Below are 12,984 nucleotides of genomic sequence, written 5' to 3'. Positions count from 1 at the left end.
GACAGACACCGGGAAGAGCAGAGCCCAGCCCCCTCCTATGTGGGGCTCTCTGTCCAGGGGCGGGGTGGGGGGAAGAAGCAGTAAAAGAGGTGATTGGAGCCCCTGGTCCAGGCTGCAGAGGAGGGTGAGCTCAGGGCGGGGGGGGGGGGGGGCTGCAGGAAGAAGCACAGAAAGAGGCAGAGAGGCACGAGAGGAGGATAAAGTGGGCTAACTCCCCTGCCCTGGAGGTTGAGATGAGACAACACGTGAAAGAGCGGTGCGAGGCCGAAGAAGTGCTTCTCCGCAGGTGGTTGCTATTAGCATGAGGGTATCCTTGAGACCTCTGCAGGGTCCGAGTTCACTGGAGTGTGGTGTGTGCGTGGTATGGTGGGGGAGCAGTGGGTGGGGGGCGGAAATCCCAAGAGGTGGGCAGAGCTAGGTCACGAAGTATCCACAGGGCAAACTAAGAAGTGATGGCTTTTCACCCTCTAGGTCAGAAGTCGGCAAACTCGTTCTGCCCAGGGCTGGATGGTAAATATTTGGGGCCGCGCAGGCAGCTGTAATAGTGTGAGAGCACCCACAGACAGCACAGAATCAAGTGGGCAAGGCTGAGTTCCAGTAAAACGTTATTGACTGAAACGGGCAGCAGGGAGGATTTCACCCGAGGGCCCCAGTCTGCCTACCCCAGCTCCAGGTGGGGAGGAGGCCTTGAAATCTTGTGAGCAGGAAGCCACCCTGATTAGGTTTGCAATTTGGGGAACAGACTGGGACAGAGATCTTGGTGGCCTGGGAGGAAGGGGAGGAGGAGGGGGACCCTGGTGGAAAGGGGACCCCCTGTATGGGGTGGCAGGCACAAGGTCCCCCTCGAACCGCCGTGCCCTCTTCTGTCTCTCCCAGGCTCCCCGTATTATTACAGCGCCGCGGCCCGAGGAGCCGCCCCGCCTGCAGCCGCCACTGCCTACGACCGTCACTGACCCTCGGAGCCAGGTGGGCGCCAAGCACTTGCAACACATATCACTGAGGGCGATAGCCTCTCAGCCCCTCCGAAGCCAGCCAGAGGGGCCCAATGAGCCCATCCCCCAGCAATCCTCTCTCGCCTGAAACTCCCTCCCAACCTTTTCCTGCCAGGGAACTGGGGTTCTATGGTAAGGCTGTTGGACTTCTAGACACACGTCCATTGCTAAGAGTCCATCAGTGCGCTTCTCCCAACAGCAACTGGGTGTCTGCAAAGCCACAGACTATTCTGCAGACAGCTGTAGCCCCAGCCTAGCCTGCCGGTCCCCAGCTGTCTGACCATCCACCTGTCTTCCTGCCCCAGGCCTGGGAAGGAGAGCTTGTTTTTGTCACTTCAACAGCACCCATGTAAATACCTTCTTGCTTTTCTGTGGGCATGAGGGTCCAACTGAGCAGACTGCCCACCCATTATGCATCCAGTATTCCCGATGTGTCACAGGACATCTTAGACCTGTGTGCAGAGCATCCCCTCTGCCTTGGCTGCCCCCCCATAGGTGGGCTTGGAGTTGTCCTTGAGACTAAGGATGCCCACCTCAGGTCCCAGCCTCCTGCTCATTGCTACTTCTTTAACGTCTGGACTAGGAGTCTCATTGGGCTGGTTATGCTTCAAGCTTGCCCCCTGAGACCCCTCCTCAGGAGAAACACACTGGAGAGATGCCCTGGCTTCCTGGCTCCATTTTCCTGGGCCCTGTGCAGGGTGAGCAGCTCTTTTCCATGTCAAAGGACTCAAAGAGAACAAAGGACTGTCTGGGAGATTCCTCAGCTAGGATTCTAAAGATGCTGTCCAAGGTGCTGACTGCATTGTGGACTTTGAATGCTGGGGCTGGACAGGACTCAGAAGACCATAGTCCAAGGCAGGGACTCCCAAGCCCCTGGAACCACTGAACTGAACTGGGATGTGTTTTCTGAGGCGTGCCCAGGCTCATATCACACTGGACACCCACCAAGGACATTTCTCCCACCCTCCAGGATGCCAGAAAGTGGATTCTGGGCAAGCCTGTTCCTGCCATGTAGACAATAATTAACAAAAAGGACATTCTTGCACTGAGGACCACAAACACCTAGAGCAGTCAGCCAGAACTTCCTGATCAGCCCCTCCCTATCCTCGTGGAGCCTAGTATGCAGCTGGAAATAGAGGTGCTGGGATGGGAGCAGATGCCTAACTTTGCACAGTGGGCATATACCTATTGATGCAAGGGGTTGTAATGGCCAAGGCCATGGCCAAGGGCCCCAGGAGCCTGGAGGGGAGCTTGGAGAACTCACTGGAGGCTGGAGTGGCCAGAAAAAAACCACCTGGGAGGATACGGGGGACAGAGGAAGGCCTTCTAGGAGAGAAGCAGGATAAGCAGTGAGGAACTGGTGTGTGAACTGGGAGTGGTTTTGAAATAGGGGTGCCAGGGGCCACCATCTCTTTGCCGGGGGCCTCAGTTCCTTCAGTAGTCTCTTTTGCCCACGCAGAACAGCAAGGCGGAGGCCCTGTCCCAATCTGGGCTGAATTACACTGATGACCATGGACTTTGCCATCTCGTGTGACAGACGTTTGCATCCCCGATGTTTGCATGTCACCAAGTTGGCAAAGAGCTGGGGCAGAGCAGAGCCTGGACTTGAGGTTATTGGGCCTGAGAGGTCTTGTCCTGGCCACACCGCTTCCTTGCTGTGGGACCTCAGACAAGACCTTCATGTCTCTGAGTCTCCGTTGCCTTGGTATAGCAGGGTCACCTGCAAGGTCATCCTCCAGCTCTCTCCTGGCCTTCCTCTTTCCCAGGATGGGGAACAGACTTGTAACTGGGTCATCTGAGGGCAGGTCTTCTACTTCTGAGCAAGCCTATGGGATGGCTATCTATTTGGACCAAATGGGAAATAAGAACACCCAGAGGGATGGGAATAAGCCTTGAGGACAATCTAGTCCAGCTCGCCTCAGGGGAAACTGAGGCCCAGTTTGGGGAAGCCTGGGACAATGCAGGGAAATAGACCTCCTCTGGCCACCACCAAGTGTTTTCTCCCCAACATCCTACAAGGTGGTGGGAGAGAAGAGGAAATGGGCTCAACACGGTGGAGTCCCCAGGCATTGACTGGCAGAGGTGGGCTGGGATTCAGCCTCCCAACCCCTGGCACAAGGTGATCCTTCCATCCCCGGGGAGGGAAGTTGACAGCGAGGGCAGTGAGAGATCGTTCTGGGCCCACTGCCACAGATGGAGTGTCCCGGGCTGTTAGAACTGACAAGGAAGCCCAGCCATCCAAGGCAGAAGTGGAGCCAGGGAGCTCACTGCAGGCGCACCCACCACCTTGTAACCTGTTGGGCAAAGAAGGGAGGCAGCTGGGGGCAGAGCCCACCTCCAGGAACAGGATGAACCAGCTCCAGCCTCCACCTGCCAGGCAAGGTAGGAGAAGGTACAGGAGCTGGCCTCTCCTTTCCTCCTTCCCTGCTGCAGGAAGTGGTGGGCTCAGAGGTCTGCAGATCGGGCCTTTGGCCTCTTATACCCACACCTTTGGTCCTTGTCCCTCCTCGTGGTCTCAGGCTATTGGGAAGTCAGCTTTCCCTGAACCAACTGCCTAAAGCGCACACTGTCCTTCCTCATCAAAGCCCAGCTGGCCCCATTCTGTTCCTTCTCTTGCTGTGATGAGCTCCCTCCATGCCTTTCCTCTCTCCCCCCTGAGGCTCTGCTGGTCTTCAGATTGCATTTGTATTTATTAGACAACCCCTTGATTCCTGGGCTGCCAGGCAGAAGCACAAGAGCACATGGATGTACACATATGTTCTCACACAAGTACCTGCTCTCCCCAGCTCAGAGTCCGCTCACTGCTGGTGGAACTGCCTATAAGCCTGGAGAGAAAGGTTCCAAAGGACACAAGCCGCTGAGTGAATGCCAGAGAATTCTGAACGGACAACACAAGGCCAGGGCTTTCACCAGCACTGTGGCTGGAGGCCTAGGGCACTCCACAGGCTTTCAGCCCTATGTTCTGGCTCTGACTTTTGGAAAGGACCTTGTGGATTTTATGAAAAAGTTTCATACCATTAGTCTAGCTCCAGCCTTGAAAAATCTGATGACATATCAAATCCAACCTCCCTTTCTCAAGGCGCCTTAGTTAGGGTTAGCCCTTTCATAACTCACATTTGTATGGTGCTTTGCAATCCTTGACCATTCCCTGAGGCAAAGATCACAATGCCCATTTTACAGATGGGAAAACTGAGATTTGGGGCTTGCATGGCAAGACAGAGGTGAGGTGAATTCTCAGATCTCTGGGCCCCATTCTCTCTCCACAGAATTGTGCTCTCGTCATGGGAGCATATGGCTTAGATATACCCTTCAATCCCCTAGAACCCCCTAGACCCACGAGGAAACAACAGGGACCCAGAGGCTGGCCTGACCAAATGGCCTAAGGCTTGGTGGCTTTGCTGGTCTGCCTTGATTCCCATTAACACCAAACCTGCAAAGTCTGCTCAGATTCATTCACATCAGTGCTGCTGAGGTTTCATTCATGCTTCTTCCCTGCTGGGTCCTGAGACTCCGAGGGGATCAGAGCACATCCAAGACTACACCATCAGCCGTGGCGGGGCCTGGACGTGGGCCCGCCTCTGACTCCGAGGGTCTAAGGTCCCGGGGTTTATGAGATGTCTCCTCACTGTGGCTTAGACTCCAGACTGGTCTGTGCCAACATGGAGGCATCCCCCAGCCGGGCCCCGGGGGCGGCCACAGGCCTGGGAAACACAGATCACAATCTCCAGGGCCCTGAACTGCTGCTTCCTGGGTCAGGCAGGCGATCTCGCCACTGAGGCAGGGCGTGAGGTGGCAAGGGGAACGGGGGGACCCGAGACAACCAGAGGGCTGGCCCCATCCAGTGGCATTGAAATGTGAAAGCTTTTTAAATGCCCTTCCAGCCAAAAGAATATGTTTGTGGGCCACATCTGACCCACTGGCTCCTAGCTCATGACCCCCAATTTTTGTCCAGTGCTCCCTTTCTTCTTCACCTCCTTGCCCTTCATTGACGATGGGAACCCAGAGAGATGGGAGATGAGCTTCAACTTGTTAGGCCAGTCACTGTCAGGGACAGGCATCCCCAGTCCTTACCCCCTCCCTCCTCACCCTGGGCTCTTGCGGACCATTTGGGCTTTGATGGTGGGTGGGATAGAACAGCTGGTGGTGGGGGTGGAGGGACTGTTGGCTCTGAGAGGCCAGTGCCGCTGAGGTTTTTTCATGTGTGCGGGGGAAGTGCCCCAGATGTGGCCACGGGGCACTGAGGGGTGAAATCCCTTTATGAGAAGTCATAGCCCAAAGGAACTGCCCTGCCTTTGGCAGCCTCTGGCACCAGCTTCCCACCCCCCCTTTCTGGATGACATTTCAGCTAGACTTTAGCTCCAAGCCATGGGGAGCAAATCTTAAAAACAAACCAAGCACTCCTGACAAATACCTAGAAACAAGATATGTCTGAGACACAGCTGCCCTGAGGGTAGAGAAAAATCCAGGTCCCTGCATAGGCCAGGCCCAGGCTGGAGAGGGTGCACCCCCACAGCACTCTGGACTAGACCAGCTCCTGGGTGACCCCGCTAAGAAGCTGGCTTTGCGGCCATGGCCCTGTCACCCAACGAGGAGCCTGCCTCTGATGGCTTCCAGGCACGCACATCGATGCTCCTGGAGAATGCATTCTAGTTCTTCTGGCCTCGGAGAGGTCCAAGGCAAGTGCATTTCTTAAAAGGTAACAAAACATTATTGGAAAGTTGGACAGTCAGGCCATGACTCCTAGCCTGCAGTCTGCCCCACCTCCCAGCAGCCCCTTCAGCCCCTTGTCCCCTGACGACCCCTTACCTCAGGATTCCCTCTTGCATATTCATGGTGGAGTCATCGTGGAGCCGCAGTGTTGATCCGCACTTCCCCACTGTCAGCTCGCGGCTGCGCTCCGGAGTGGCGGCCAGGTCCCGAGGGGCTGCCGCAGAGGACTGGAAGCAAGTCCCTGGCCTGCCTGCTCTCTTGAGGAAGGGTCTGAGCTTCTTGGACATGGGCTGCTTGCCAGGAGCAGCCAGGCACCAGACTCTCTTTCCTTTGCTGTGATTTCTTGACATGGGGGTCCCGTTCCTGGACCACCCCCCATCCCAGAATCAAAGGAGACCTCAGGATCATGTCCCTGCCAATCTAGAGTTTCAGTCCATGTGTTCCCAGGGGTCCCCTTTAGCCCATGTCTGAGTTGGGGGTAAATGTAACCACCATGCAGTAAGTCTAGATATTCTCCTTCCCACGTCTTAAACCCCTAAGCGGCAGGAGAAAATGCAGCTCTTTATCTATTTATTGAGGAAACTGTAATGAATTCTAAAAGGGAGTCGGTCTCAGGTAGTGTATTTGGCCTGTGGGCAGGACAAGGCGGGCAGGAATCCCACCTTTCAGCTTTAGACAGCTCTGAGCACGGCTGGGGAAGAAAGTGTGCGAACCAGCAGGGGGTGGGGCAGATTGGGAGTCAGGGGCCCCCTTGCCCGACTCTAAGGCCTGACTGGAGGAGGTCAAGCTGAGCCTCACCCACCCCAACCACAGGCCCACCCAACCCTGCAACTATGGCCACTGGGCCACCCTCATCCCCAAAATCACCACGCATAAGGCCACGTTCCTCATCTTCTCTAAAAGCACCATTAAGAACAAGTGATTTTGGATGATGGATTTTTGATTTACAAACAGTGCATTTCCCTTGGAGTGGAACAGAAAGGAAACCACTTAATGGCTCCCTATTTTCAAGCATGAATACATTTTAATGAAACTATTTTATTGTATTTGAGGAAATGGAGAGTTGAACATTCCAGCCAATCAATAGCCAATTAATTGCTATAAAGCTAAAAATAAATAAGTCCTGAGTCTTTTGGAAATGCCCTGCAAAACTCAGAGCCTCTGAATCGGGCCTTCCCCTCCATATGTGTGCATGTGAGTGTGTACATGCACACGCATGCACATCCCTGCATCTCAGACGTACTTGAAACTCAGACGTAGTGCTGAGTCTCCTCATGCCGATTCTTGCCTGCTCTCCTCACCTTTGGTCAGAGATGGTGAGCAGACCTGGCAGCAGCCCATCCTGGGGCTCAGGAGAAGAGGCAGACCCATCCCTTGGCCCCACGCCACCAGCTCAGTGTGGGACAGAGTGGGCAGTGGGGGCCCCCTGCTTGCCCCCCACTGCTGGGCCTCCAAGTCTGGGCCGAGGGTGGAAATCTGATTTGGGTTTTGTCCTGACTCTTGCTGGCAGATGTTGCCCTGGTTCTTCACCCTCTAGTGGCCTTTGGACATTGAGTATTTATAGAAGTAAATGCAGATTACCTTGCAAGTGGAACTCTTTAGCTTCTCATTCTTTGAGACAGTTGACTTTGTCTTAGGGAATGACCTTCCAGCATCAAAGAAATACGTATCTACTGTATCCGCCAAAGTTTGTGATGCCTGCATAAACACTTACTTGTAAAAAAAAAAAAACAAAAAAAAACAAAAAAAAAACCCGACAAAAAAAAAAAAACAACAAAACCACAATTGAATTGCCTTTGAAAGTGGGAGATGATCTGTCTCCAACAGATTGAAAACAAATGCTTCTTAAAAATGTGTATGTTTTGTATTTTTTTTCTAGTAGAAAATAACTGACTTGAAATATTGGTGGGTTTTTTTTTCTTAGTGATGTGTGTTGCTTTTGTGTGTAATAATATTTGAATGTAATTACAGCAGTGCCAATTTGCCAAAGATGTCGGACATATTTTTCTTTTGTTGGGAGGAGGGCAGGGGCTGGGGGTGGGACTTGGGAGAAAACAGGGGTGGGATTTTGGTTTAATTTTTTACCTTCTTTTCTCGTCAAACCTGAAATTCGTGGTTTTATTCTAAGTTAAATGGTTGATTGCAACACTTTTATTTTAGATTAGTTGGAGAAACTTGCAATAAGATTGGCGTAGTTTTAATATCTGTGTGTCTTTTCATGAGTGACTGTTACTTGTGAAGAATTGATTTTATGTAACCTTTATGTGAGATAATTATTTGTAAATATTTGCCATAATTTTATTGGTTCCTAAAATAAAAGTAATTTTTTAAGTTCAGAAAAAGAATTTGATGTTGTTTGTCCTTACAACTTCATAGATGGTTTCTGACAACTTTCACAAAGCCACATGGGGCCGTGGGGAATTTTATTGGCTCCCCCAAAGGAATCAGGGCCAAACAGATCCGTGCAAGTCCAGCAGCGTGGTGCGGTATCGGACCATAGCCTGCGCAGGGCAGGAGGGGTCCCGGGCGGGCAAGCCGGCAGCCTGCGGGGCCAGGCGGAGCCCCACCTTGTATTGGACACCTAGCTCTGATACGCAATAGCTGGAGAACCTTGGCAAGTTCTGTCACTCCACTTCATTAGCTCCAAAATGATCAGTAACACCCACCCCATTTATTCATTCAACAAATAATATTTGAGCATCTCCCCTGCCCCCAGCACTGGAGACACAGCAGTGAACAGAGCTACCAAGGACCCCAGTGACATGAAATCCACAATCTAATGGGTTCTTGTGAGGGTAACAGTAACACACATTGAATGTGTGCTCAGTGATGGTGTGTGCATGCACCCACGTGCCCTTAACCTGGATCTTCAAACTGCCTGAAATCAAAGTGTCTGGGTGTGACCCACACACCTCTAACATGCAGACAGAGCTTAGGAGCCCACCATGCCAGGAGACCTTGTCTTGGGCTCCAAAGCCACAGGCCCTCCCCAGCCAGGGCTCGGAGCCCAAGAATCCACGATCCTTCTGTGGAAGGTGCCCTATCCCTACACCTGCAGAGCAGAGCCGTTTTGACTGCATGGGAGCCCAGGAGTGGCTTTCCATCAGGGGCAGTTGCAGACCCGAGCCCTGCCCCTGCTGGGCGGTGTCAGTCTGCAAGGGCAGGCAGGGACCGCTGCGCCCCTTGGCACAGTGTGTGCGATGCAGTAATTGCCAGAGATGGAGTGGGTGAGTGACCGCGTGGGGGCCGTGGGCTGCGACTCATTCATATTTAATAAAGCCGGCTGTGCAGCCTCCATTCATTCTGGCAATGGATGGTGACGAAGGTGATTCCTGAGGGAGAGAGACATGCTGGTGCAGCGGAGCGCCGGCCCAGCGCCTTTCTTCCCACGGCTCACGGCTTAGAGGCACGGACTTCAAAGGGAAGTGGCAGCATTTGGAACTGAAAATAGGAGTCTCTGGTGAGGCAGAGCAGGTGCCGCCGTCCCTGATGCCGCAGCCCTCGTCCCCGGCTCCCCTGGGACAGAGGCCCCAAGCCTGCCCTCCTGGGGTGCGGGGCACCAGCATCTACCGTAGCCCAGGCATGTGCAGTCCCCACAGGACGGCGGAATGGAGGCCGGGGCGAGGCCTCCGGGGACGAGGGTGGAAATGCCAGCCTGGAATATGCTCAGGCGGCCTCCGGCAGCTCCTCCGACCTCAGTGACCATCAGAGAGAGGAGGAAGGGGGATGCCTGAGGTCTGCCGTGGGAGACTTTAGCCTTGGGCCCATCTGTCACTCAAACTCCTGCTGGAGCCAGGCCCCATGCTAGGTGCTGGGTGCAGCGGCGATCTGTGGAGGAACAAGGCTGCACCAGGGCTGTGAAAAAGGCAGAAGGATAAAGGCTCCCAAGAGCCTGGGCTGGGTCTCAGCCCCAGATCTTGGTGGTCAGTTTGCTGATATAAGCAGTCTCTTAACTTCTAGGACCCTTGGTTTTTTTCATCTGCACAATGGGTATAAACCTAACACTTATTTCCAAGATCTTGTGAGGAATGCAAGCATTGTGGGACATTTTTTCCAAATGGCCAATGTGAGTTTTGCCAAGATATTTTCTCAGCTGTAAAGAAGCCAAAATTTGGGCGCCTGGGTGGCTCAGTTGGTTAAGCGACTGCCTTCGGCTCAGGTCATGATCCTGGAGTCCCGGGATCGAGTCCCGCATCGGGCTCCCTGCTCAGCAGGGGGTCTGCTTCTCCCTCTGCCCTCTTCCCTCTCATGCTCTCTGTCTCTCATTCTCTCAAATAAATAAATAAAATCTTTAAAAAAAAAAAAAGATTTAAAAAAGAAGCCAAAATTTTACATCCAAAGGTCAAACTCTAGCTGGAACCTTCTCTGAGCCAGGCTCAGTACTGAATGCAGGACGAGGGTTGCTACAGACTAAATGTGTCCCGGCAAAATTCATATATGGAAACCTAATCTCCAATGTGAGTGTATTAGTAGGAGAGGACTTTGGGACATAATCAGGTCATGAGGGTGGAGCCCTCACGAATGGGATTAGTGCCCTTATAAAAGAGACCCTGGGGAGTTTCCTCATCCCTTCCACATGGGAGGACATAAGAGACAGGCCTTCGCTAAATACCAAATCTGCGATGCCCTGATCTTGGACCCCCCAGCCTCCAGAACTGTGAGAAATCAATGTTTGTTGTTTAAGCCACCTAATCTGTGCTGTTTTTGTTACAGCAGTTGGAAAGGAATGAGACAAAGGTAGAATGCAGAAATGAACCATCAAAGAGCCTACCAAAGCCCTAGGAAGATCTCTACCTCACATCTTCCACTCAAGTAAGACCCTGGTGGATTAAAAAGTTATTTATTTTTATTTTTTTCTTTTAAGTAGGTGCCATGCCCAATGTGGGGCTTGAACTCACAACCCTCAGTTACCCACTGAGCCAGCGAGGCACCCCTAAGCAGTTACTTTTTAAATTTTTAATAAAACTAATGGTGTTTATAGATGAATAGATCTCAAACCTCTATATGGAATGTGACTTTGTAAGCTTAAAAAGATGGAAAAGCCTCAAAGGAAAAGATAGAATTTTGACTACTTAATTTTGTTTCAACTTTAAATGTACAAAAAAACAACAAAAAAAGGACAAATAACGTGGAAAAATGAACCTATGAAACTGAAGAGGTGAACTGGCCTTAATACATGATTTTATATGCAATGATATGAAAAATACTACCGTCCCCAATAGAGAAATGGATAAAGAACATGCATAGACCACTCACACATGAAGACATACGAAATATGAGTACAAGTACAACCCGAGATTAAAAACATGATTCAGTTTCACAAAGATCTCTTTTTAAAATACCCTGTTCTGGTGAGGGTGTGAAGAATTGGATACTCCTCTATGCTGCCGCTGGCCGGGCTGGCTGACAGTATGAGGCCCCAGGCCGGTGCTGGCCCCAAGGACACCCGGAGCAGCAGGTACTCCGAAGCACCGGCTCAGGCTTCCTGCACCCACGCCTGCCCACGCCCAGGTCTGTGGTTTTTCCACTAGGCTGGCTGCCTGCGGTCACACAATGACATCGACAGCCCAGGTCAAGTGAGAAACATGGCGTTTCAAGCCCAGCAGTGTCATCAGGAAGGGCACGCAAGCAGCAGAGTTTCCCACATTATCCACAAACATGTGTAAATATCACGACGGCTCGTAATGTAACCAAGAAAATCACTTCCCATTGTTTCCCCTTCAGTGATATTTTCTGCTTGGCTGAGTTTGCTTAGCACACTGGAAAGGCCAACTCATCAGTTCTTGTTGTTAATCAAGAGCAGTAATTGTCCGAGTTCAAAGCCTCCTGACTTAGACTCTGCTGAATAGGATAACAAGTTCCAAAAATGCTAAGTAGTAGTTTCTATAAATGGGACTTTTTAATAGGAAAGGCCCCTGAAGAGGGTTTGGAAAGAAAACCTTTCTGTGAAGTGGAATTAAAACATTGTGCAGACTTTATAGAGCATGGCAGATAAATGCCCGAAACTCCTAGAAGTTCTACAAGCAGGGACAATGTGGACACGGACTAATTCCCTCATTTTCTCTGTGAACTCGTGTATGGGTTAAGGCAATGCCTGCTGAGGTAACAAACATACCCTGTAACTTAAATGTCTAAACACAAAATAATATGTCTTTCACTCACATAACTGTTAAATGTGGGCATTCCTGGTCGGCAGGCAGCCTTCTAGAAAGTGACTCAGGGATCCAGGTCCCTTTTATCATTTGGCTCTGCCAGCTTCAACATGAAGCCTCTTAAGTTATCTTGTTTGTTTGCATCAAGCCTGTAAAAAAGGTAAGAACATGGAGGATCATGCCTTGGAAGGTTTTCATGGGCAGGGCTGGAAATGGCAGACATCATTTTCACTCACACGCTTTGGCCAGAACTCAATCTCGTGGCCACAGCCAACTGCAAGAGAGGCTGAGAAATGTAGTCTACCTGTGTGCTGAAGAAAAAGAGGAAATGGGTCTGGGGATAGCTAGCCAGACTGTATCCTCATAACACCATGAACGGTGGAGAATTTCAGTCTCAGCTTTATTCAGTTCTTTCCTACCAACTCTGAGGTGGTGAAGGACAAATAGGCTGAAGCCAAAGAATGGCATGAATCCTGCCCTCCCTGCTCTTCACCTTTGCCCTACCCTCAGTTGAACTCAACCTGATAGCAGACTTGGAGAACAAGTGTATTCCTGGCCTAGAGGAACTGAAGGAGTCCCACGGCTTGTCATCTGCAGCTTTGCTCCTGGTCCACTCTGATCTTCTGCCCTGCTTCTAAATATAAGACTCTTTGGGTTGAGTTCTGATCAATAATACCTTTTAGCATTTATTGAGCACTAACTGTTTACCAGGTGCTGAGACTCAGTGGAATTTTTCTTGCTGTCCCAGAATTGCACAGCCAAGACCCAAAGTTGAAAGCAAAAGTTCTTGGAGTTTCTGACAGTTGGGTCCAGTCACCTTCTGCAGTGCTACCTGAGATTCAGAGAACGGACCTGACTATCCAGTAACCCCCCCACCCCGCCTTCACCCCTCCACCATAAATATAAGAAGGCTAAGAGAGAAAGAGGTGGTCAGCTTAGGCAAAATGCAGGTTCAGGAGTCCTGAGGGCAGAGCTGCTGCTTCTTGTCTCCAAAGCCAAGGGAAGGTAGCTTTAAGAGCATCCCTTAGAAGTTTGGAGGTATTTTCAAGGAGGGGAGACTGGAATATCACTCCCTGTATGGCCTGCAGATTTGGTGACCTGTCCTTGTGTTTACCGAAGCAGGGGAAAGG

The 12,984-nt window shown here is 51.4% G+C and overlaps 1 protein-coding gene across 2 annotated transcripts in view; it reads left to right on the top strand.

Annotated features, from left to right (window-relative positions):
* The window catches only part of PAX5 (paired box 5), a 188,585-nt gene extending 181,104 nt beyond the window's left edge, over positions 1 to 7,481 (top strand). For both annotated transcript variants that reach the window (XM_081803204.1, XM_081803206.1), the window contains one exon: positions 877 to 7,481. In XM_081803204.1, the coding sequence (XP_081659330.1) occupies positions 877 to 953 (77 nt within the window). In that variant the 3' untranslated portion in view covers positions 954 to 7,481. The remainder of the gene's footprint in view (positions 1 to 876) is intronic.
* Positions 7,482 to 12,984: the final 5,503 nt, after the last annotated feature.

This window comes from Leptonychotes weddellii, chromosome 14 (assembly GCF_054177405.1).
Source record: "Leptonychotes weddellii isolate Sample4059 chromosome 14, ASM5417740v2, whole genome shotgun sequence".
NCBI classification, from domain to species: Eukaryota; Metazoa; Chordata; class Mammalia; order Carnivora; family Phocidae; genus Leptonychotes; species Leptonychotes weddellii.
Note: the sequence above shows the minus strand (reverse complement) of the source record. Positions and strands in the feature narration are given on the sequence as shown.